Source organism: Rhagoletis pomonella, unplaced genomic scaffold, assembly GCF_013731165.1.
Source record: "Rhagoletis pomonella isolate Grant_MI unplaced genomic scaffold, Rhpom_1.0 Rhpom_scaffold_00005, whole genome shotgun sequence".
Lineage (NCBI taxonomy): Eukaryota > Metazoa > Arthropoda > Insecta > Diptera > Tephritidae > Rhagoletis > Rhagoletis pomonella.
Window position 1 is genome coordinate 65,114,589 of NW_023458559.1, and position 25,127 is coordinate 65,139,715.

The 25,127-nt window shown below is 33.6% G+C and overlaps 3 protein-coding genes across 6 annotated transcripts in view; 2 read left to right on the forward strand and 1 right to left on the reverse strand.

Moving 5' to 3' along the window:
• Positions 1-1,027, forward strand: part of LOC118739370 (alanine--glyoxylate aminotransferase 2, mitochondrial-like) — a 4,524-nt gene extending 3,497 nt beyond the window's left edge. The window contains exon 4 of the mRNA XM_036470647.1: positions 618-1,027. Coding sequence (XP_036326540.1) covers positions 618-743 — 126 coding nt within the window. The 3' untranslated portion in view covers positions 744-1,027. The remainder of the gene's footprint in view (positions 1-617) is intronic.
• The window catches only part of LOC118739356 (calcium-transporting ATPase type 2C member 1-like), a 592,847-nt gene that overhangs the window by 84,646 nt on the left and 483,074 nt on the right, over positions 1-25,127 (forward strand). The window lies entirely within an intron of this gene.
• LOC118739360 (transmembrane protein 64-like) overlaps positions 1-25,127 on the reverse strand; it is a 36,234-nt gene that overhangs the window by 373 nt on the left and 10,734 nt on the right. Inside the window, exons 3-5 of one of the 4 annotated variants that reach the window (XM_036470627.1) lie at positions 20,161-20,284; positions 8,683-8,847; positions 4,081-5,482 (exon numbers count right to left, since the gene is read on the reverse strand). In XM_036470627.1, coding sequence (XP_036326520.1) covers positions 5,366-5,482; positions 8,683-8,847; positions 20,161-20,284 — 406 coding nt within the window. In that variant the 3' untranslated portion in view covers positions 4,081-5,365. Of the gene's footprint in view, positions 1-4,080; positions 5,483-8,682; positions 8,848-20,160; positions 20,285-25,127 lie in introns of those variants that run through there. The other 3 variants (XM_036470628.1, XM_036470630.1, XM_036470629.1) reach the window with 3 other exon arrangements.

Genomic DNA, 25,127 nt, shown 5'->3' on the forward strand with positions numbered 1-25,127 from the left:
TACAATAGAAATAAAAAGTAGGAATTAAAAAATGTTGAATGATTTATCTGAATATTTTGCCCGTCTTTTGAAAGTCGTGTTAATTAAAATTTCGTATCAAATAAGATAGCAACAAATAACTTGTTCCAAGTGCTCTATTTTCTCAAATAGTTATAACCTAATTAAAATATTTGTTACCTTCAATAAGATTATAACCTTACTTTTTGATCAGAACTACTTATGAAAATTTAGAAAGTTTTGTGTAAAAAGATATCTCGTTTTAAAATACTTATTAAAAAAGATTTATATTTGTATCAATCATAACAAAATTTTTGAGTATAAAAAATATACCCCATATATATGTAGTTAGTTGCAGATTTTTTGACAGATATTCTATTGAAACTTATTTTGACTATGAATATGCTCCATTAGTTCTAAGCTCTTACGAGTACCACCCAAATTTTTACCTTCATCTATTCCTGTCAAGCAAAAACTTTTTGGAAACTCGTCGCTACTATATTTCATCACCTCTTTTACCCTCCATTTTACACAGCACGTTCGTACACCTAGAAATAAATTGTAGCAGGAAATCACTTGAAAAAATTCATTAAATAATTTTTCTACTCTACCCCACCTAGGTACTCTCCATACGCCCGCCACTCTGCGTCACCTACGATGATGTTGATTTGGCATTGAATGTTTTAGCAACTGTTTGCAAGCAGCATTTGGATAAAAGAATACGCAATTGGCGTAGAAATGTATGAAAAGGGAATGGATAACACCGCCAGGAGGAATGGTAACCAACCAGCCTATCCACGAAAACTGAGTCGAAGCAACAGGCGCATGTTGGATGTACAGTATAAGTATATTCGTCCAGTCTTGAAATATGTGTAAGACGCTATATTAAAACTAAGGTGTGTACAATTTGTTACTTTTTGGTCGCACAATGTACACGAGTGCAAATTATTAACTGAGATTTTTTAAATTAGGCTTTTGAACAATGAGTATAATTTTAAGAATATACAGCCATAACTATTTTAGGTATTAAATTTATTTGAAGTGTTTGATAACCTTTTGGATAACAATATATTCATATATTTATCTATCTAGTTTTAAATTTAGTGCATATTTTTGTACAAAATACAACAATGAAAAGAGTAAATCAAATAGAGAGAGAGAGAGAGAGAGAGAGAGAGAGAGAGAGAGAGAGAGGAAAAAACTTCTTTTAGCAATTTGCTTTAAGTATTTTGCAATTTTGCAACTCTTTGAATACAACATTTTGCATGCATAAAGCAAAGCAAAGCTGCATACGAATAAGAATAAATGATTTCGTATTATTTTGATTTTGTCGGATTTTCGGTGTCTCTTTTGGACTTAGCAAATTTTCCTTTCATTGAATATAACCGAGAAAAATAGAAAAAGTGCCTTAATCCTTTTCGAAACAATGCATTTTTAATATCCTTTGCTTCGTATATCAAAGTATGAGTTTTCATAAAAAGTGGACTTACCACATTTTCATTTTTGATATAAGGTGTTATAAATTGTATGTATCCGGGCGATGATTGATAGATAAAAACTCTTTTATTAGGCTGACAAGATTTCACATTTATTTTTCTCAACTAAAAAACTTAGAATTGATTGGTTTAAAGTATAAAGTAAATGACACGTTGTTATAAATTATTTCACAATAACACGTAGTGAGAGTTTTTTTATATATAGATGACTATTGTCAAGGGCCTCTAACATTTGTATATGCATGTATATGGAATATACGTATGTATGTATGTATGTATGTACATACATACTATGTCTGTAGTATATTACAAAAATCACTTATAAATCTAATAACGGCTTAGAAGAGTACCAAATACACCCCTAATCAAACAACTTACTTATAATAATTATTCAAATTTATATACAAAAATTTATACACTCCAATAAAAAGGACATATTTTTTGGTACTCAAATTTTTTTATTCGCTTAAGGGCTAAGCTAAGCGCAAAGTATCCTATTTACAAAGTTCAAAAATGTGTTAATAATTTGGTGCACAAGAACTGATTTCGAAAGTCGAGTCTGGATTGAATTATTAGAGAAAAGCCTGTACTTTTTACAAAAGGGTATCAATAGCATAGAACATGAAATAATTGTATGATTTTATGCATTATGCAATACAAGAATACATCCATTTATGTATCTAAAACGTGCCGATAAGTCATTCGAAGTATATGTATGGAAATACAGTCAGAGTCAAATGTAAGTGTACACCTTGTTCTATTATAATATTCACAATAATTTTAATGAACAATTTTTTTCATTTATTATTCATGAAAATATTTATTCTATAACATAAACTATATAAATTAAATTTTCACACTTTATATAAAGTTCACAAAAATTCAAACAATTTTCATCAAAAATTCAAAATTTTTATTCAGAATTTCTAGAGAATTTTTGAGTATGTAGTTTTGTAGCTCGATCAATTTTAGCGTTTCTTTCATATAAAAATTTATTGTGATCACGCGCTATATGGAAGAAAACGCGCAACACCCTCCACAAAAAAATCTAAAAAAACAACGGTCATTTCTAGCGACTTTAATCTTGCAATAAAATTGAACGGGCTACAAAACTGCATACTCGAAAATTTTCTAGAAATCCCTAATCAAGTTTTTCAAATTTTGATGACAATTTTTTGATTTTTTTTTTTAACTTTATATAAAGTGCGAAACTTTGATTTATATGGTTTATGTTATAGAATGGCCTATATTTTCATAAATAATTAATGAAAAACACAGTAGAATTCGGTTATAACGACTTCCAAGGGACCGGTGAAAATATGTCGTACTAACCGGACGTCGTATAAGCGGAACTGCTCTTTTTAATTTTTGTTTGTATAATTCTGCTATAGGACATTTTTGAGCACGTAGTCATTAATCAACTGACATTTCAACTATCGAGTGCACATTACTTAAGTATTTTTGACGAACAAAAATGCAAAGTTTATTGACGTCTGTCGAAAAAGTCGAATGAAAAATTTTCTGTGGACTAACCGCTATCCACACTAGAAGTCTTCAATGTTCAGTCACTGCATAACATGTAACAATATGTTGTGTGAAGCTTCTAATTTTCTGTAAATTTTTAAGACTTTCGTCGATTTAACCGGACAATTTATTCATAAATTTCGTCGCTTAAAGCGGTTGGTCGCTCAAAGCGGAGTCGTATTAAGCGGATGTACTTTTATAGTAATTTGTATAAAAATCAAATTTGAGGTTGTGTTTACGTCGCTATAAGCGGTCGGTCGTTATATGCGGAGTCGTTATAAACGGATTCTACTATAACTGTGAATATTATACTAGAACCATGATACAAAAATTTCAAGGTGAAACCGCTGAGAGGCAGCCTGAACATTTTTGAAGTTTGCTAACATAACCAAAATGTTTTCAAATTTTCAATCTCACAAATACGTTCTCATTATTAGTCTAAAATAAAAGAAAATTTGAATATTTTCATCTATTTGTTTTTTTGTTTTACTGTTATTTGGCCTTTGAGTTGCTCTCAAAATTTCAATTTTATAAAGTAGACAAACTTCAAAAAGTAATTGATGGCCGAAGAATTGAGCGAGCGGTTTTTTTTAGTTTTTAAAAATTGAATTGAACATTGCTCTCAGAACCATTCTATAAAGTCAAATTGGATTTTTTTTTATGAATTGTCAATCGTTTGTTTATATTTTTTGGCATTATAGTACCTTAGAAGAGAGCCGCACAGAGTTGTCAACCCCACCTTGTTAAATACAACTGGACTAGAACAACGTGTACACTTACATTTGACACTGACTGTATGTACATACATAATTTTTAAATTGCGAGTGTCAAAGATGAGTCTGTCAGAAGCCTATTAAAACTGATTAACTAGTGTAAAAATTTTGTAAGAAATAGTCGCAGTTTAGTTTGGTTTTCAAACTCAGACCTTTCTTTAACATTTTTAGAGATTAGAATTCAAAAGCGAGTTTTACAGTTTTTAGATATGCATACATACATATCGTCGACGTTTCTGCAAAACCGCCCATCGCCCAATTGCAAAACCGCCTATCTTACGGCACTCAAATTTTACAGGAGAGCGAAAAACGGTTTATTCTTTGAAGGTATTGCCCTAATAGGCGGTATTTTCTCTAGCTATTATTTCACAAATCTGTTTTAATAACGGCTTTTATGCAAAGATCTCGATGCCTGGAGTTCAGGGTTACCAAATCTCATTTTTGCCACAACGGCGATTTAGGCGGTTTTGCAACTGGTCGATGGGCGGTTTTGCAAACACATCGACGATGTGTATGTACAGTATAAAAAGTATTACAAAATGGAATCCAATATGTAAGAAGGATATATCGCACACATTCATACGCATGTATGTATGTATGTACATATGTACAAATATCTATAATTTTAAAAACTAAATTTATAATATAAAATGAAATGCAATATCATATTGTTATGTATTAAATAGATTTTTGACCAACCGTCAAGCATTTTACTGCATTTTTAATTACTGAATTGCAAATATGTTTTTATCAAAAGCAGCTGCAATTTCATAGATGTATGAATATATATATATATAATTTAATAACATCCTTTTTTCTAATGATCGGAATTACTAATCTTAGAATCGAAAGAGGTCAAGACAAAATAAGTTGCTTATGTTACTCTGTTATAGCTGAACTATTATTTGTTATATCGAAAGCATATTTTTGTATACCCAAATTTTTATAAATATAAAATTAAAAATACTCATTACATTTTTGGGTTAATACTTGTCTTTAATGCTAAATAAATATGTAGGCTTAACTTGTAAGAAAATTCAGAATTTTAATTGAACAAATTTATTTAGATACTACATATGTATCTATGTATGTATATTAAATATTCTCATATACAGACTACATCAATTTGGCTTGTTATTTATCTAAGTAAATATATAAAATTTATATACATATAATTTTTTTTTAATTTCTAAAATAATTCTTGGTGTATACTAATTCTTACGTATGTATGTATATGAATGCATTTCCAAATGAAAAAATAAATGTTTACGTACATAGTATATTACAAAAACACAAGCGAGCAAATATTTATAAAATAGTCTTTCATGTACATATGTATGTATGTTTAGTGAACGTTTGACGTTTTTTTACATGAAAATGTCTAGGAAGCTTACAGGTACGTCCTATCCACATATGTACATATGTAAGTATGTTTTATTATGCATACTCTTAAGTTGGCAATAGCCAGCCTTGATTTCGAGTTTTCATTGAGCATTCAAAGTTTATAACAGCGCTTATCGTTCTTAAAAGGAAAACAACAATAGCAGTCCTTCTTCTCGTCGCACATCACAACAATCACACATCGATCTCGATTAGTTTTTCTTCGTTGCTAAGATCGGAGAGCAGGGTTTCAGCCAATTCTTTGCGCGCTTTTTGTATCACCCACACCATGAGCCCCACACCGCAGATGACCTGAAAGGAAAAGGAGGAAATCACAATATTAATAAAATAAAAAATTAAATGCATAAAAATTCAATAGTGAGGAAAAGTTTTTTTTTATAAAATATTGCTATATTTTAAATTCACTGCTGAAGAGATCTATTCCAATAAAAAGAGTATAGCGTAAAATTTTAATCAAAATAAAGCGCTTTTTCCTATATAATTTTTTCCATAAAAATATATGTACTATGTATTTTTGTAACTATAAATTAGAATTCCTATTCCCCACTGCTTTTAGAATTAGCGACTGCTGTAGAATGACTTTGCGTAGCATATTCACAGGCGTACCAAAGAAACACTCAATGCAGCAGTTATGTATTCATATATGTAACTGAAAAGCACGAGCTCTCAAACTGTTTTGCCTGCTGCTTTTGTATAGCTAATGGGTGCAAGAAAATCGCTAATTTGGGAAAGTGGAATTGTTCTAAGAAAATTCTTTTCCAGCGAAATATATTTGTTTCATATATTTTGCAATTTAAATGCTATTGCACTACCTTTACAGAGTATGAATGCATGTACAACTGGCTGCTGTCAGCGGGATAAACAGAAATTAAACGCCTTTGATTTATGGCTTAACAAATAAATACTTGGCAGCTTTGCGAAAAAAAAATTTAAAATAAAAATCAGAAAGTAAACAATGTTGAGCCAGCTGTTTGAATGGGTTTATTTTCTTTTCGGCCAATAAATCTACAAAAGTCTGTTAATCTGCCTAGTGGGTGTGGAGGGCACATGCAAATAAATTTGTACATACATGCTATGTATGTTTATTTGTAGTTTTGGATTTAATGGTCTTTTGAGCTTAGCATTGAAATAGTTTGGGTAAAAAACTAAAATACATATGTACATATATGGACAAATCTAAAAAATAGGTACACTTTCCAAGAAAAATTTTAATTTTTAAATTTGTGAGCCGACCTATGTTTTATATGTATATCATTTTAGTCGTAATCTCTTAATAAATCAATTAATATAAGAGGCATCTCATGTTACCGCGGCCACCTCTGTGCGCGAACTCTCAGGATTTGGATGAAAGTTGAAGAGATTGAAGGTCTAGGTGACATGAATATACGTGCAGCATATTTTGCCGATATGACGTAGGGTTGCCTATTTACACGGAACTTAAATTTTAAGAAAACGTCATACATACCTTTCTTTAAAGTGCTGTATCTTGGAAACCTTTTGACGAAACTTAATGAAAAAAAAATGTATTTCTTCCGTCTTATTATGGGCTTTAATTGTACATTTTTTACATTAATGTGCAACGTATAAAAGACAAAAAAAAAATAAGTAAACATTTTTCTTTTTAATTTTTTTTTTGTTTATAGCATTTTTATAATTTTTATTTTTACATAAAAACATTGTCTATAATGTCAACTTTAAGTACCTAGATCGTCTAACGCTCGAATAGACATTGATATTTTATAAAATTGTATAATTTTGAAAGAGGAAAGGTGTATAAAAAACAAAAAAAAATATGAATAAATGATATTAACTTTACTAAAGGTCTGAAATCATGAAAATCCCTTCAAGGAAATGGCAGAATTGAACTTTGTTGCAAGTTTATATTGGAAATCTGCTTACGACGTGATTGGAGGAAATCTTAAGAGTCTAGCAGCTAGAGCAAGTCTTCAACTCCTGATGTTACAACAAATTCGTACACCCGAAGCCCTCTACCAATGGGGTGCTATATGTTTACAATGAGATGCCTGTAAAAAATAACTGCAACTAACTTTTCAGTGGACTTTATTTCGACTATGACTACGTGCCAATTACTTTAATCCTATTTTAAGCTAGTTTAAAAGGTTAAATAACATTAAGTTAGGGAACTTCATATCCTTATTTAACGAATCTTTAAATACATAAAAAAATGTTTTCCTTTTAATTCTTATTGTAATAAAAGCGTGTTGTTGGTTTTTTTTGTAACTATAATTTTATTACTCATAAACATGAAATGCCTCATAAGTGTAATTCATAAAGGAATAAACATGAAATAGAAAAAAAAGAACAAGCTGGGTTCAAATTACGCTGTTCAAGTTGTAAATTTTGAGCACAGATTTTGAAAGTTGAACTCACTTCACTGATAATACCCTAATTATTCCTTAAAGTTTTCGAAATGGGTTCACTTTAACATATAGCTCCAATACAACTGATTACTCAGATATGTGTGTTTTGCGCTATAACTCTAACTTCGTATCTGAATAATAAATTGTATGCGTACTATATGCTAAAGTGAACCTATACTAAATTTTTATCCGTTTAATTGGAGGAGTTATAACGCAAAACAAGGTCTCTGAACAATCGGTTGTATGGGAACTAGATGTTTTAGTGAACCGATTTCGATGATCTTAAGAGGTAGTGAAGGTAATATTAAAACACTATCGTGTGCAAAATTTTAGTAAAATATCTTCAAAACCGAGGGAGTTTTTTTATAAAAGGGGTAAAATTTAAGTAAAGTTTCAAGTACCGCTATCTCAAAAAGTGGAGCCAATCGGGAAAAACTGGGGATGCCATTGAATTTAGAAGCTTCCAGTTAAGTAAGAGCAATTATCAGAACCTTCGTCGAAAAAAATTTTATTTGATACCAAGCTCGAAATATTCTGACTACAAAAAGGGGCATTATTAAAAGTAGTAAATCAGGGTTTTTCACACTTCTAGAAATTTTTTTTAAAGCATGTTACAGGTATATGTAATTTTATAAAGACTAGTAGTTATAGAAAGATTTAGATCGTTTCGACGTATTTTCCAAATGTGCCTTCAATTAATATGTTTTTGGAATAAAAATTACGCTCAAGAACGCAGAATATTTTTTCTTTAAAAGTTGGTTTATTCTGAAAACACCCCTCTTGGTAAGGTATCAAATTATTCGTAATTGTTTGTAGAAAACAATACATACTTAAAAACTTCTTAAAATTAAATTCTTCAAAAACTATACGCGATAAATCGAAAATTTGTAGAATTGTGAAATGTGTAGTTATTGACTTTTAGTTAATTGCCATTTCGTTATTTTTTGATGCACACTTTTCTTACCTACTCCATATGAAGTGTGCACATAGGTGTTTAATGCCCATTAAATTTCGAATAGGAATACGGTTTGTTTCAAAAGTTTTAATATAATTAATTGCGCCCCTCTTAAAAATTACATTTAAAAATTTAATTTTTTTCTACTGACTTACCTCCAGTCCGAAACTAATGTACCCCGACACCGCCGCTCCACCATGACTGCTAAGCACTTCCTGCATGGAACGCAGTGTCGACCCCAAGTACGCATTGATCATTTGCGCTGGCATCAGTCCTAATAGCGAGGCTGTGTGATAGACACGCGGATTAATGGCACTGACCTATATGAAAATAAATATTTTTGTCGACATAGACAAGGGAGAATATATAATTATAAGATGGCAAAGACAAGGAGATAAAAAAACGAATGAAAGTGCAATTTTTATCAAAACCAAAAAAAATGTGTTAAATAAAATGAGAAAAGATGTTTTGCTGATGGCGGGGAAGACATGTGACAAGTAGAAAAAGGCCAACATGATTAACTTATATCCCAATAAACACACACACACACGCACGGTACAATCAATTAGCCGTCTTCTCGTCGCACAGGCAATTAGTATGCAAATGTTGTTTACGACAAAGTAATAAAAATTCAAATTCTTTCCGATGTCGTAAAAGGCTTACTAGTGAAATAAATAAAAGTAAGAAATTAAATTGCAATCAGAAATACATAATACATATCGTCGTTTAAAGTACAAAACAAAAATTGGATTTGCTCACACAAGCTCTTGGCTCAATCCTCACCCATTCGTCCTGAAATATATTAGCCAGAAATGTGATTGCTTTATAAAAAAAGAGAACCATTTTGAAATATGAGTGCTTTTACTCTCTAGAAAATAATTTATGCAACCTAACATACGCGGTTTTGCATTTTGTTGATACGCGGTTTTGTACTTTACGACGATATGATAAAACTAAATAAAATGTAACTAAATAAAAGGAACAGTCCAGCGCCTTCGTCTTGGTCTGCAGGCTGTATCGGAGATACAGCCGCTAAATTTAAAGGTAAAGCGATAAAAATATCGATAGAAAATCGATACAAACATCGATAAAAAAATCGATGAAAATATCGATAAATAAAATAGAAAATCGACAACTAAATCGATTGCTAAATCGATAAAAAAAAATCGATGAAAATATCGATTACTAAAATCGAAAATCGATAAATAAATCGATTACAAAATCTATCAAAAACTTTATTACAAAGTCGGTAACAAAATCGATAACAACATCGATAAAAATATCGATAACAAAAGCAATAACAATATCGATAGCAAAATCGATAAAAAAATCGGTAAAAAAACGATCAAAATATTGATAACTAAACCGATAAAAATATCGACAACAAAATCGATTAATATATCGATAATAAAATCGATAGCAAAAATAATAATAAAATCGAAACAAAAGCGATAAAAAATCGATAACAAAAATCGATCAAATAACCGATAACAAAACCGATAAAACAATATCGATAACAAAATCGATGAAAATATTGAGCATTATATCGATAAGCTCGGAAAATATCGATACCAAAATCAGTAACAATACCGATAACAAAATCGATAAAGATATCGATAACAAAAGCGATAATCATATCGATAGCAAAATCGTTAACACAATCAATAAAAATAACGATAACAAAACCGATAAAAATATCGATGACTAAATCGATTAAAATATCGACAACAAAATCGATAAAAATATCGACAACAAAATCGATAAAAATATGGATAACAAAATCGATAACAAAGTCGATTACAAAATCGATAACGAAGTCAATAAAAATATCGATAACAAAGTCGATAAAAAATATCGTTAACAAAATCGATAAAAATATCGATAAGTTTCGAAAATATCGATAGCAAAATCAATAACAATATCGATAAAAATTACGATAACAAAATCGATAAAAATATCGATAAAAAAACCGACAAAATATCGATCATTATATCGATAAGTCCCGAGAATCCCGAAAATCTCTAAAGTATCTGTGCCTCTATCTATATCCTTTTCTCTACAACTACCTTTATTTTAATCTTTCTTCCTCTATCTTCATCTATACCTTTATCGGTATTCTCATCCTCATCTTTTTCTTTATATTTATCTTTGTTTTTATTTTTATGTTTATCATATTCTTCATATACACATTCCCCTTCACCTTTGCCCTTATATAAGCAAAGTGTTTGAATTTTCCTTGGTCTTCATTTTTGTCTTTATCTTTACGCAACTTTGTTTTTGCTTTTATTTTTACCTTTGCCTTCATCCTTTTCTTTATCTATGTACGTACTCACCTTTACTTTTATTCTTGGATTGGTCTTTTTCTAAGTGTTGTTTCACTTCAAAAAGTATTATGCATATATGTGTTCATACATATATGTATGTACATATATAATACCCAGTGGGAATTAGGAGCACGTAATAATACCTTATTAGCAACTTACTCTTCACCTGGCAGTCATTACCATTTCCCTGCCGAACGTCCCTTACTTTTACAAAGGCATGGCCGCCTTATGTAAGTAGGAATTTAGAATGTACATTTGGTATCAGACATACTTCTTAGCCGCTTTACAAAGTAAGTTACGTGTAATGCAGAGAAGTCGCTCGGAGTAGTTCGGCGCTTGGAGATAACTTCGGCTGCACGTTACTTTGCAACTGACAACGTAATGTGTCGTTGGAGGTGTTCATTTTGTGCTTTACTAGTAGATGACATTGGCCATGATGACAATTTAGGTACTAAAAACTGAAAGAAAACATGGCTCACCTCGTAAGGTGCTTACCTATTTTCCCAGTGGGTATGTATAGACGTATGTATATAGATTACTAAAAAATAGAAACAGATCCGCATTAACTGCAATCAACATATGTACGTATGTATGTATTTACATATGTACATATGCTGTGATTAGCTTGCAAATATTGCGCCATCTGTTTATCAAAAGCCGAAATATGTACTTACGCACACATACATACTTTTTGTCTCCTTCCCTCACTTCCAACGCATGCACGTGTATGCCCATATATTTGAATCAAATAAACATACTTAGAAGATATCAACCTATACTTCGCATATACCAAACGAAAGGAAACCTCTTGAATTTTTGATTAAAGAAAACAAAAACAAAATCATTCGTGCGGTTTTCGCGCATTTTGGTAATAAAAGAAATATGAAATTTTCTTCACCAATTTTTTGCTTTAAAATGCTCAATATATTTTCTACTGCTCCAAAGAACCTATATCCCGGAAATGAAAGTTATATCTGCAATTCATAAGCTGCTGGAGCACTTTAAAGGCTCAAAATTGACCCCAAAATAAGCCAATGTTTACCGTTCTTTTTACGACAGAAACCCAATTGGTTACTTACAAAAATGAATCTGTCGATAGGTTTGGAATTTTATCTTTGGAACGCCAAACCTTTCTTTGCAATCGCTTCATTAGTTCTCGTACAATAAGCGTTTTCGTGAAGCTCTAAAAATTACAACTACAACATTTGAGCATAGTCTCCATATCGAAACGTAAGACGTATTCTACGTCAAAATGAGATAACATAGCATAACCTATTATAGGCTTTTAGAACATAGCATAGAATAGCATAATGTAACATCGAATAGCATAACATAACATAAAATGACAAATAAATACATAGATGTAAAAGGGATAATAACAAAGCATGTGAAACATACAGAGATTTTTGATCGAAAAAACGTTAAGAGCTTTTCTGTTATGAAAATATTTTTATAAAAACTATAAACCTCTCCGAGGCATCAAAAGACTGCAGAACACTCCCTTTATACATATGTACTTATGTACACGCCGGTTCTAGGTTCGAATGGATCTTTCACCATCCACATTCCAGTGAGAGGGGACTGGGAGGATGGATCGAAGCTGCATGTGAAGATAGGTGGAGGTGTCTTCTGCGAAGAACTCTCCATCAGCCTGAAATTTAGGTTACCGGATCAATGCAGTGTCTTCCAAGCAGATGTGGCCGCAATAAAATAGGCCTCGAATTGGTTTCTCTCTAGTACTATAACACCTTTTAAGGAGGTGAACATTTATTCCGACAGCCAAGGAGCTCTTGGCTCCTTGACGGTGCGTTCGAGATCGATGAAATAGTGTCTGACTTCCTTATCAACCGCATCGGGTTACTTCGTTGTTAAGCTTATTTGGGTTCCAGGTCACAGCGAAATCACTGAAAACTACATGGCCGATGAGCTGGCTAGACAGGGAACCTTTGAGGAATTACTTCCGAATAGAGAAGGTCCATAAATTCCCCTGACCTAGTGTGATCTGCTTCTGGACAGATGGGCGCTCACTGAGCTGACTGGCCTTGGAATGCAAGGTGAAAAAATCCTTCTGGCCGCGCGTAGACCGGAGGCGGTCTGGGTAGCTTTTGAGGCTAACAAGTTACATCTCTCGCTATTAGTAGGAGTGCTAACTAATCGTTGCGCTATAAATAAGCATGCCGTAAGGCTGAATATCATCGATGCCCCATACTGCATCAGCTGTTACATTTTCGGCAACACGATTTTATACCCGAGCGCACTTGTGTATAAGGGTATTATAACCAGGGACGTAAACCGGTTTTGAATCGGATACCCGCATTTTCTATAAACTAATTGAACCATTAACCGAGCCGAAATTGTCCACAAATGTTTGATCCGAACCGAAAACCGAACCACTTTTAATAAAGGTTTAAAGGTTCGTTTCGTCCAATTTTCAATAGACAAATGTACCCCCTTTTTTGCTTTTTGTTAAATATGGTAATATGTACATACCATGTTTGTTTACCATATGGCAATATCAATTGTTAGGGCAACCCATCTCATTTGACAGACACTTATCCTTGCGCGTTGTTGCACTTGACACTTGACGCATAAACTTGCGCGTTATTTCTTTTTTATTTCCGAACCAATCCATAAGTGCATAAACGGTTCGAACCGCCGAACCGAACCAACCAAATTTTTCCTTTGTGCACAAGTGCGCTCGGGTATAAAACTTTGTTCGCTCATTTCTACTATGAAGATAATTAAGTATTAGGCTTTCTGCACATTGGTCGTCCAATCATTGTTGCTTCAATGTCACAATAATGATACAACGATTACATGACGACTACACTCTCGCACACTCGGTCGTGATATTTCAATTCATTTGGCGTCTAAAAATTCACTTGGAGCAGGTATTTTCTGTTTTTCTGGTTGATATTTTCGCTAAATATTTACAAAAACCTGGAATTTTTAAAATATGGATTATGCTGCAACAATTCTAGATATAATTTTTCAGTAATTTCTCTTTTCTTTTCTTGAAATGTGCACGCACGCAGAGACTTTTTACAATTTCGTCATATTTCATAGTTAAAACTCTCACATTTATTGAATTTCATTGCAATTATCCACTTTTTAATAAGTTCTAAAGACTTTATGCAAAAAATAAATTTTTTTATAAAATTTTAATGCAAATATTAACTTTTTCACTAATTTTTCCCCATAAAATGTAAACAAACAATGCGTGCACAACGATTGGCTAACGACAGTGCCATACTTATCCGTTTCTGCATCTTCTACGATTTGCCGATAACGACAAGTGTGCAGATCTCCTTTGAAATGCATGCGCTCGGCTCAAAATTTCAGGGCGAGACGATAACGCAACTATGATTGGACGACAAGTGTGCAGATAGCCTTACTCTTCCCCTTTAAAATTAAATTTCGTTTGTTGCGATCAGTGTTGCCGTTTTCGCCCTATGGTGGCTAGATTTAGCTACCACATAGTTTTTTGGCCACATAAATTTAAAATTGCCCCTAGCCCGTTTTTTAGCCCTTTGGAGAAAATGTTGTATATGCTTAATTTCATCTAATTTTTAACATTTATGTAAGAGATGAATTTTTAAACTAAGAAAGACATACATATATGTATTGTATGTTCCTTACGTTTTTATACATACAAACTGTAAAAGTGTTAGGGCTGTTAACTTATCTATTAACGATTTAACTATACTTTAAAATATATAAGTTCACGGCCCTTAATATGCTTAATTTGTTAAATGGCCCATCAAGTCGATTGACCGTGAATTATTTATTTATATTTTTTTTAATCAAAATATCTTTTAATCAAAATATGTTGAAATAAAAGTGAAATAAAAAAACAAAAAATTGCCGGTATTACTTCGTAAGCATCAATCATCATAGCATTTGCAGAGGCTATTCAATCATTATGAACGAAAAAGTTTTGTTTATTTATTTATACCTTTAATATTGTTTATTTTCCTTTGAATCCTTTGATTAAAAAAAAAATTTGTTCTTTTAGTGTAGTAAAACGATTTCTTTTCCAAGGTTTGGTGCTATTTGAAACTCAAAAGTTGGCAACACTGACTATAACACGCAGAAAGAAAATAACAATAATATTAAAAAATAAAGTTATACGTGTTTAACATTGGTAGGTCATATTTGGCCCTCCTTGTTTAAAAAATTTATTATGTTTTAAGACTTTCGCAAAATAATTTGCAAACTTACGTCAGCTAGACCAATTTGAAAATACATATGTACCATTAAAATCGAGTTTTGTATAAAAAAAATTATTTAAAAAAAATATTTGTTCTAAAAAAAACACACCTCAGATGATAGAAGAGCTTAAGCTTAAAAGGTCTGCATAAAAGTGTTTAACAAATTCTTCAATGGAATGCAAGTAATTAAATTTTTGGAGGTATTTTCAAATCGGTCTAGCTCACGTAATGTTAATATTTTTCTGAAATATTTTGGGCGAAAGCCTTAAAATATAATAAATTGTATAATTCCGGTGGAAAACAGCAACTCTTTTTTTTTAGCGATGTACCCTAATGTACAGACATACATATATCACGTACATATTGCACACGCTTGCTTACAATTTTTATTTTAACAAGAAAATCCCAACTTGTGCGAGAAAGGTTGTCCGGGTCTCTTGCGCCTGCTTAAAAATATATATCGATTTTTTTAGTTGTTATCGGCTTATTAAGTAACCGCTTGCCACATTGGATGTGAACGTTAAATTGCAGACATAAATTTTATAATATGAAGTAGTTACGCTTACTAGTCGTGTAGTAGAATTTGTTAAGTAATAAACACTCAACGCAAACACGAACCAGAATTGGCAAGCTTCATTTTTTTAATTGTTTGTGCAGCTATTACTTTTTATATTTTTTTCTTAGCAATTTTAGGCATAGCAACAATCCAAAGTTTCACATAGGCAAAACGAGTTTCAACAACTCAAATCAAATATTCGTACTACATACATACATATGTACGTATTGCAGTCGTTTTAGATTATTAACGGTTTGCGTATCTAACTGCAATTTAATTGTAGTAAATATTGTACTTGTAATTTAATGTAATAATCGTTAGTTCAGTAACAATTTATGACATGTGTACATACTAATTGTATTTGTACGACAATCAGATGACTATTGCGAATGAAGTGTAGCTAAATTGTCTGTATTGTACTGCAAGTAGTAATTGATTTCGTTTAAAAATTTCGTAAATATTTAAATACGTATTTGAGTAAATAAGGTAGACATGTCATAATAACAGCTTTAAATTGTCGTCTGCAAGGATATTGGGGCGGACCTAAATCCATGTTCTGCTTTAATTCGAGTAATTTAAATTTTTTCTTTACATGCATACCCAAAACTACATACATACGTATGTATGTAAACTAATGGTTCCTTGCAAAATGTTTCGTTAAGTCTGCGCTTTAAATGTGAAATAAGTTAGTAACAATGTCTAACATCAGAAAAGAAATGTCGTTAAACAGTGGGCTGAATAGCTTATTTTTAGATTAAAAATACATATAATCCACAAAATGGTGTTTTACTTTTACAATGTTACAATATCAGGTAACTCATATGGAGTGCAATGGGGTATAATCGTTGCGCTGGGTATGCAGTTACAGTTGCATGACTATACTCAATCCCGACTCTTGCGTCCTCGTTCGCGCACTCTGGGCGACGTAAGCAATCCATGTGCGAGATGCGGTAACCAATCCGAGTGGAGCCTTGGGTCACGGCAGAAAGAGAGGGAGCTTCGGTGGGGCCACTCCGACTCATTCGGTTTAAGGGCTCACTGAAGTCTGCAGCGTCTGTTCACCAGTAGGTGCGGCTGCAAGCGGGTGTCTGCTTGGAGCAAGCGGCTCGCTATATAAACGTGTATTTGGTTGCGAAACCACCCCCGTCCCAGCAATGGGTTGTGCGCTGGGTTTGGGACCCGCCACGTAAAAACCACTTCCAGTGAAGAAGCAAGGCAAAGTCTCGGAAAATTCAGCCTCCACGACGAAACGTTCGACAGCGGATTGAGGCTGATCGACTTCGCCGGGGCCCGAAACATGGTAGTATGCAGTACTAAGTTCAAGCATAAAAAGATCCATCAAGCTACGTGGCTGCCTCCGGATCGAAAAACGAGAAACCAAATCGATATGTTGTGATAGACGGAAGGCACGCTTCCAGTGTTTAGACGTACGCACGCTCCGAGGCCCAAACATCGACTCGGACCACTATCTTGTTGCAGACAAGATACGCACCCGCCTATTTGCAGCAAAAAATGTGCGCCCAAATATGCAAGGAAAGCTTAACGTCGAAAAGCTGCAATCACAACAGACAGCCAGCGCTTTCGCTACTCGACTCTCACACCTGCTCTCAGACCGACATATGCGAGCAGTGGAACCACATTTCCCGCTCATTAAGTACCGCCGCCGAAGAAGTAGTCGGAGTTCAGCGAGCCCGAACGAACAACTGGTACGATGAGGAGTGTCAGGAAGCTGCAGAGAAAAAAGATGCCGCCTTCAGGGCCACGCTGCGATCGGGCGCAACGCGCGCTATGTGGGACCGCTATGGGGATCTGAAGAGGGAAGCGAGACGTGAAATACGTGAGTGCGAAGAGCTTGAAATGCTGGCCGACAGGAGGAATGCCCGAAAATTTTACCAGAGAGTTAGGCGACTTACGGAAGGTTTCAAGACCGGGGCGTACTCCTGTAAGAACAATAATGAACTTAAATTATGGAGGGAACACTTTTCCGCCCTACTAAATGGTAGCAGCGCGGAAAGTTGTGGAGAAGAAGAACCCGAGCCCGCAGTCGATGATGACGGAGTCGACGTTCCACCGCCTGACTATGACGAGGTACGTATAGCAATAACGCAGCTGAAAAATATGGTATATGGTAATATAGTTTTAAATTTGTGCCATATGTAAGAAAATCAAAATCAAAATCAAATTATTTAATAAGTTAAATAAATTACCCCAATTTGGGTATCAATCGAAATGGTTTTGAATAAACTTTATTTTTTAATTACATTTAGGAGGGGTGCCACCTATTTGAAAAGTCTAATATAGTTAAAAAAGTGTTGTGCTTAAAATACTATGCAACAATTAAAATATTTTAGAGGTGCTTGAAGAGAGTGGCCACCTGTCTAAAAAGTTAAACTCAAATTACACTGTGGGAGAGCCTGAAACCAGCCCGACTTTATTAACATTTTCTGAAAGTATACCCATCCAGTAATAAAATAAAACACTCGATGGATTTGCAAAAGTTAGCTCGTATTTTTATTTCATGGTTAAAAAAATGTCTGAGCGAAATCAAAGGTTAAGATATATATAATAAAATTTCATGGGAAATATTTTCGCAGAACATTTTAACCCATTAGCTCGCGCCTGAAAGGGTCATTTTGATCCTTACTTCAAGAAATCCAGCAAAAAGCAAATTTGGAAGGTCGTTAGAGGATTGATATCGTCACTACACACGAATAAAGGCGCGCTAGTGTTTTGACGGCGAAAAAGGCGTGTAAAAAAATTTTGCTAAAAAAGATGCTTATGAAAAATTTCGGCGAAGTATGTTAAGAGTCTTTGACGCTGAGGTTTTTTTATGCGTCTTTTTTCGCCGTCAACTTTTGAGATCGCGCCTTTATTCGCGTCTAGTGACGATATATTCTAGAAAATTATTCTCCGGAAAATTTTACTAGGGGTCTTCTCAGGCAAAACCTTCATGCCACCAAAGTCAAAGCCTCTAAACATTTAAAATAAAAAATCAACAAAAAAACTAGTTTTTTACAAAAAAATTTTTAAATTTGAGTTTCTTTCTAGGCACAGATTTTTTGTCCCGATGCATCAGTTCGAAAAACATGTATTTTTTTACTTGCATCCCTAAGACAAATGGAGTGGCACACACAGTGATGGCAAATTTAGTCAGAAAGAAGAAAGTTGAAGAGTTGATTTTTTTGGAAATAAAGATGAAATTCGATTTTTTCTAGAAAAATTCGATTTCATCCGAATTTTAGCAACACAAAGTTCGATTTCAAAAATTCGCCAATTCGGAGCTAAAATTCGATTAAAATACGAATATCGAAGCTTCGAATTTACCCATCCCTACAAACAACTGTTAAAAATCCTCATGCCCGTGCCATTTTTATGGAGCATCCACAATAACGCAGCGCTAGCGCCGAGCAAATGGAATTTTCATATTTGACAGGGCGTTACAGGCTAACCTAATATTCGCGGCTTGCGTTTTGGTATGCACGCCGTAGAATTTTTTCTTGCGTCATCCGAAATTGGCTTGCGTGCGTTTGCATTTGATTTCATTGAGCGAAATGTCAAATCAAAATGTCACGCAGAACAAAGTTTGAAATTGAGTTAGCTTCAAGGCGTATTTAACAGGTGATAGCAGCACCCTTTTATTTTTCTTCGCCTCACGGCTTCATATGTCAAATGGCTGCTGTTGATTGGTTGGAGCAGTTGATTGTTTTTTGTTCTCTTTCACATCACTCCTATGAAATTTTTGACAGTCCTCGCCGCAAAAGCAAAAACAAAATACATGTACATTTTGTTGTTGGCGTACCGATACCACCTTATTGAATACGCCTTGGTTAGCTTCATACGCACGCTTAGCGCTCCAATTTAGGGACGCCAATAAGCGTGGCGTTTTCCATTGTCTACGAGTGTCGGCGCGCGCTATCCACAAATCAACGCGGCGTAATTTTTTGACATTTTCTCATTTCCTCTCGTTTTTATTCTCTTTTCCTCTTTCACATTTTTGTCCTTTCTCTTTCTTTCCGCCTTCTGCATCCAATTTCAACACGTAACGCCCTGTAAAAAATTAAAATTCCATTTACTCGGCGTTAGCTCCGCGTTATTGTGGGACGCTCCATACAAATTGTACGGGCATGAGGGTTTTTGATAGCTGTTTGGCGCTCGAAGCGCCAATTTAGGGACAGCAGTTAAGTGGCTCATGTCTCTAACCATTGTTAGTAATTACTTTATCAATTCTTACTACTGACTTTAGTAAGGGTAGATAAGGATTAGATACAAGAGCCACTTAACAGTAGTAATAGTTTATATTTTTCGAATTTTGAATTGTGTCGTTATTGCAGAGGATCATCGATATGTAAATATCAGCACAACATTACAGATGTTGGATAAGCAGAATAGATTCCCAACCACCAAGGAGCCGATAAATGTTGGTGGGATGAGTTAAAAACGGAAATAAAAGTATGTATAAATATGAATATGAATGAGTTTGTATGTATGAAGGGGATGCACTTTTAAATGGATAAAAAAAAAACATATTTACTCACAACTTACCGCAAATATTGTGTTTTGCAAGCCAAATGGAATGGGCGTTAAGCGTGTGAATAACACTACTTTGAATGCTTTAGGCCCCGATATAACGCGCAATATAGATCGACCAGTCTCGTTTTTAATTAGTCTGAAATTAAAAAAAAAATATAAAATAAAATAAGTATGTGTTGAAACAATAACTACATGTATTGGGATATATGCAGATATATCTGTAGCATTTTGGTAAAACAACTTATATCGAGTTAGGCCATTTTATCTTTAAATCAATATTTCATTGGGTTCCCAAACAATATTTTAACAATTAGCTAGCCATAGGTGTAGTGGTGTAGTGGTAAGCAGTGCGCGCTTCCACTCCGCAACGCCTGGGTTCAAACCCTGGTCAAAGCAACGTCGCAAAAAATATAGAAAAAAGGTTTTTTCTTAACAGCGGTCGTCCCTCGGCAGGCAATGGCAAACTTCCGAGTGTATTTCTGCCATGAAAAACAGCTTCTCATAAAAATACAATCGCCGTTCGGAGTCGGCGTAAAACTGTAGGTCCCTCCGCTTTGTGTGACCAAACACTAACATATGTGTAAGCGCCAATCTATTATTATTATTAGGTGTAGTTTAAGATGCCCTTTTAATAGAAACTTCATAAAAATTTAAAATTTTTGGAGGCAAACTTATTCCATTTTAATCCAAATTCGAACCTCCTAGTCACTTAAGTTGTTTTAATAAAACTCCACAGATATACATACATATGTATATTTTAATTTTTGAATCACAAAACTTGTATAAACAAACAATAGCTAAAAATATCAAATTAAACACACAATAAAAAATAGGCTATTTTGGCGTAAAAAGAAACCGCTAGCACACATTTGCTTAGTATAGTTTTATTTCACCTTTCGTGCTTTTTATTATGAATTTCAGCCAAGATACGCCTCCAATACGCGTCAGTTTGTAAACATTATTAAGAAAAAAGCTGAATAATTTAAAAGAAAATGGTCTGTAAGGAAACGAGTAATGTCTGCGTCCAAACAAATCTACGTATCCACATACATATACATGCCTACACGTAAATAAGTATGTATATACTTGCGTAACCTGAATGAAGGTCACAGACAATACTTAAATTTTATTAGCTGCTTGGGGGTGAAATATATGTATGTACATATGTTGTACGTATGGCGCGCAGATATCAATGATTTTATAATTTTTTGGAAATTTTTTCTGCGTTATTAAATGCCTGCCATTTCATCTTAAAATTCTTACGTATGAAAGCACTAATTCTTTGTCTAAAGCGCTGGTTATACTTGCATTGTACCGCAGCGCATAACATGAGTACTGTCACATATCGAATCTGTTTAATGAGTTCTGCATACAACCCACCGAAAAATCGGTAATCGCTTTTAGTGGTAACGTGTTCTAGAAGGTATAGCGTTATAATGCCTTCGAATTTTTTCGCTTCATTTAGGCATTGCCGGTAATGCAAAGTAGAATGTCCTAAAATATTTTATTTATTTCGCTTCTTTGTTTCATTTCAGGGAATGCAAAGTAGAATGTCCTACAATATTTTTTTTCCGCTTCTTTGCTTCATTTCGGGGAATGCAAAGTAGAATGCTGCATCGTAGTCAGCTGAAAAATAGAATGAATATCCAAAAATTCTTTTTTCTTTTATTTCTGTGGAAATTTGTTTCGCATAAAAATTATGTTTTGCTTTGTTCAATTTGCAGCGAAGTTGAAGTCAGTCAACGAAGTGAAGTACAAGAGTGAGGAAGTACAATTTTAAGCTTAATTAAATATGCATGTACGTACCTACCGATTTTTAAGTAAATTCTAAATACCTTAATACATACATATGTATGTAAAAAAACTGATTTATAAAATTTTAATCTTAAGACATTTTCTGATTTCAATTTAGCATAAATAAGTATGTACTTATCTAGGCATTCTACATTAGTTTCTCTGTAAGGCATTCTTTGTTCGCTTCTCTGGATTCTGTTTATCCATGTGTTCTCCCTTCGTTCGAAGATAATGCTGCGGGTAAGGGCTTACGGCCAATGACATGCCCATGTTAAAATAATGCCTTCTTGAAACGAAAGGGTAAGCTATTCCCATCGCCTAGCTCGTTTCCACTTTCCTTTCTGTGGTACTCGTGTTTTTTTTGGGGAAGCGATTATCCGACGCAGCGCATGACAGGGCATGACAGCGAAGTCTGGAGAATTTTGATTTTTCGTTATGGGACATTTTCAAAGAGAGATGCCACTCTCATTGCTCTCATTAGTCTGTTCCAGTACCCATCAGATTTACAGGTATTACTGAGAAATCGTTCTTGTGCATACATTGGGGCATATTTATAGTCGAAAAAAATTATAAAGTTAATTGCCGCTATTTCATAGAAAAAATTGTGACAAAAAGCAGCAACTAATTTCAGTGTCGACTTCTTTAGGCTATGAATACGCATTCCTCAGCTATGTCTTCCTAAGTAAATCGAACAAACTAACTGATTACACTGAATAGCTGATTCTGGGAGATTATGCGCTCTATGCGGAGAATAATTACACCACTGATTCTCTATGCTCAGCACCTGCAATGTATGTAAGTATAACCAGCGCTTAAGCCGGGTGATTTTCATAGCATCAACAATACATGCCGCACAGTGTGCTCTTTGAACACTCCATGCGAATTAATCGTAGCGCTTTCGACAGAAGCAATATTTTGATATGAAGCAAAATGGTTTTGAAGCCTAATGTTATTTCCTTTCACGGAAAAATACCGCCAGTAACCCACAATTACTCCTTGATCTTAAAAAAATTGGTCAAAAATAGTGTTCTTCAAAAAAAATAAATAAATGCGAAATCCACCGGATTTGTTCCAAAAAGAAATAAAATTGTTATGTTTTATTTCACTAATATTATAGATTTTGAGATGAGAAACACGATTCCACTGTTTAGAAATCGAAAAAACATTTTAACACCTCAGTTTAAGAAATGCATTTTCGATTGATTTTTTTTTTTTTTGTTTGCAGCTGTGCATCCTTGTCACAATTTTATATCACTCGAATAATAATTACGCTATAGTGCTATTCAAGAACTTTAACTTGAGCTTTGGTGGATCTTTAGGACCTTTGAGAGCCAAGTTATAACAATATTGAACTAAACTTCGAATCTGATGTACAAGTTTTTGCTCTGAAATTAGAAGAAAAAAATGCAAAAATGTGGAATGAAATTTCGAAGTTTAACTTCAGAATCGTTATAATTTGGCTCCCAAATAGCCTAGCGACTTTTTCCTTTGCTCAAATTAAAGATCTTGAATAGCACTACAGCGTACTTGTTATTCGAGTGATAGAAAATTGTGAGAAGGATGCACAACTGCATACAAATAAAAAAAAAATACAATCAAAAATGCATTTCTTAAATTGAGGTGTTAAAATTTTTTTTCGATTTTTAAGCAGTGAAATCGTATTTCTCGTCTCAAAATCAATAATATTAGTGTAATAAAACATACAAGAAAATTTTTTTTTGTAACAGAACCGGTGGATTTTGCATGTTTTTTTTAAGAGCACTATTTTTGAAAAATTTTTGTATGTCAAGGAGTAATTGTGGGTTAATGCCAGTATTTCTCCGTGAAAGGAAATAACATTAGCTATCAAAATCATTTGGCTTCATATCAAAATATTGCTTCTGTCGAAAGCGCTACGATTAATTCGCATGGAGTGTTCAAAGAGCACACTGTGTGCCGGTACTTGGGAAGTCGTAGACCTCAGCTGAAGTGTATTCAAACAATATGAAAGACACATACACATTGATTTTTAATTGATTGCACAAAGAAAATAAATGAAAGCAAGTAAGTACTTACATGAAAATTTTTATTGAAGAGACCATTGGAAAAGGATTGGCTCTGATTGTTCGTGGATAAGACATGGGAAACACCGGTTGCCTACAAATTGAGTCAAATTAGGAATAAGTGCAGACAAAACGGGCTAGAGAAAGAAACCATCAAGCACTTGGTCTGCGTGTTTGCAGCATTTAGAAGACTACGACACTCAGTATCTGGCGATGGATAGGTTGTTCTATCTTCAGTTTCGCTTTTCATGCTGTTTTCCGTTTTTATTTAAATTCGTTTTGTTTGTTCCAACTAATAAAAAATACGAAACCAAGAGATTCACTACATAAAAGAAGTTGGGTCTATACATCTTAAGGCTAACAAACTAGTTATCAATCCTGAAAGATAACTCTTTCTTTCTAACTGATTGTTTGAGCAAGCAGTTAAAAAGTATTTAGCACCTTTATTGCGTACTAATGAAGCACATAAACTATAATATATGTATATGTATGAGCATTTCGGTCACATTTTCCATAAAAAAGAATTTTGTTCACTATTTTGCCAAGCATTAACTTTCCACGATATCTAAACAACGACGGCTTTAGGTGCTAAGTTCATAAAGAATAGATCGTGTGCCTTTTTAGAATTTTACACAAATGCTGTTAAGTCTAGTGTTAAGTGTTCACAAACATGTCATTGTGATTAAGTGAAGAGAATATAGAGATAAGCATAGCAAACCTGAGTAAGCTATGACTAAAAATAATAAAAGTATATGTATGTATATTAGGGTGGCCTTTAAAAATTAAATTTTAAGTCTCACCCCCTCAGTCGCTAATACAACGGTCAAAGATATCACATATAAATTTTAGTCCCGATTGGTCAAAGTTCAGATTCCTCTATGGAGACTCAAAAAATTTAAATACATTTTTGTTTCATCTAATACCCAAAATCGATACTACTGTAGGCGCAGATATCACGTATACATTTTGGTCCCGATTGGAGTCGGTTAAGGCGTGTTGCACAGGGGTCAAAGTTCAGATTCCCCTATGGAGACTCAAATTTAAATTAATTTTTTTTTCATCTTATCCTACTCAAATCGGGACCAAAATTGATATGTGACATCTTCGACGTTAGTAGTATCGATTTTGGGTATTAGATGAAAA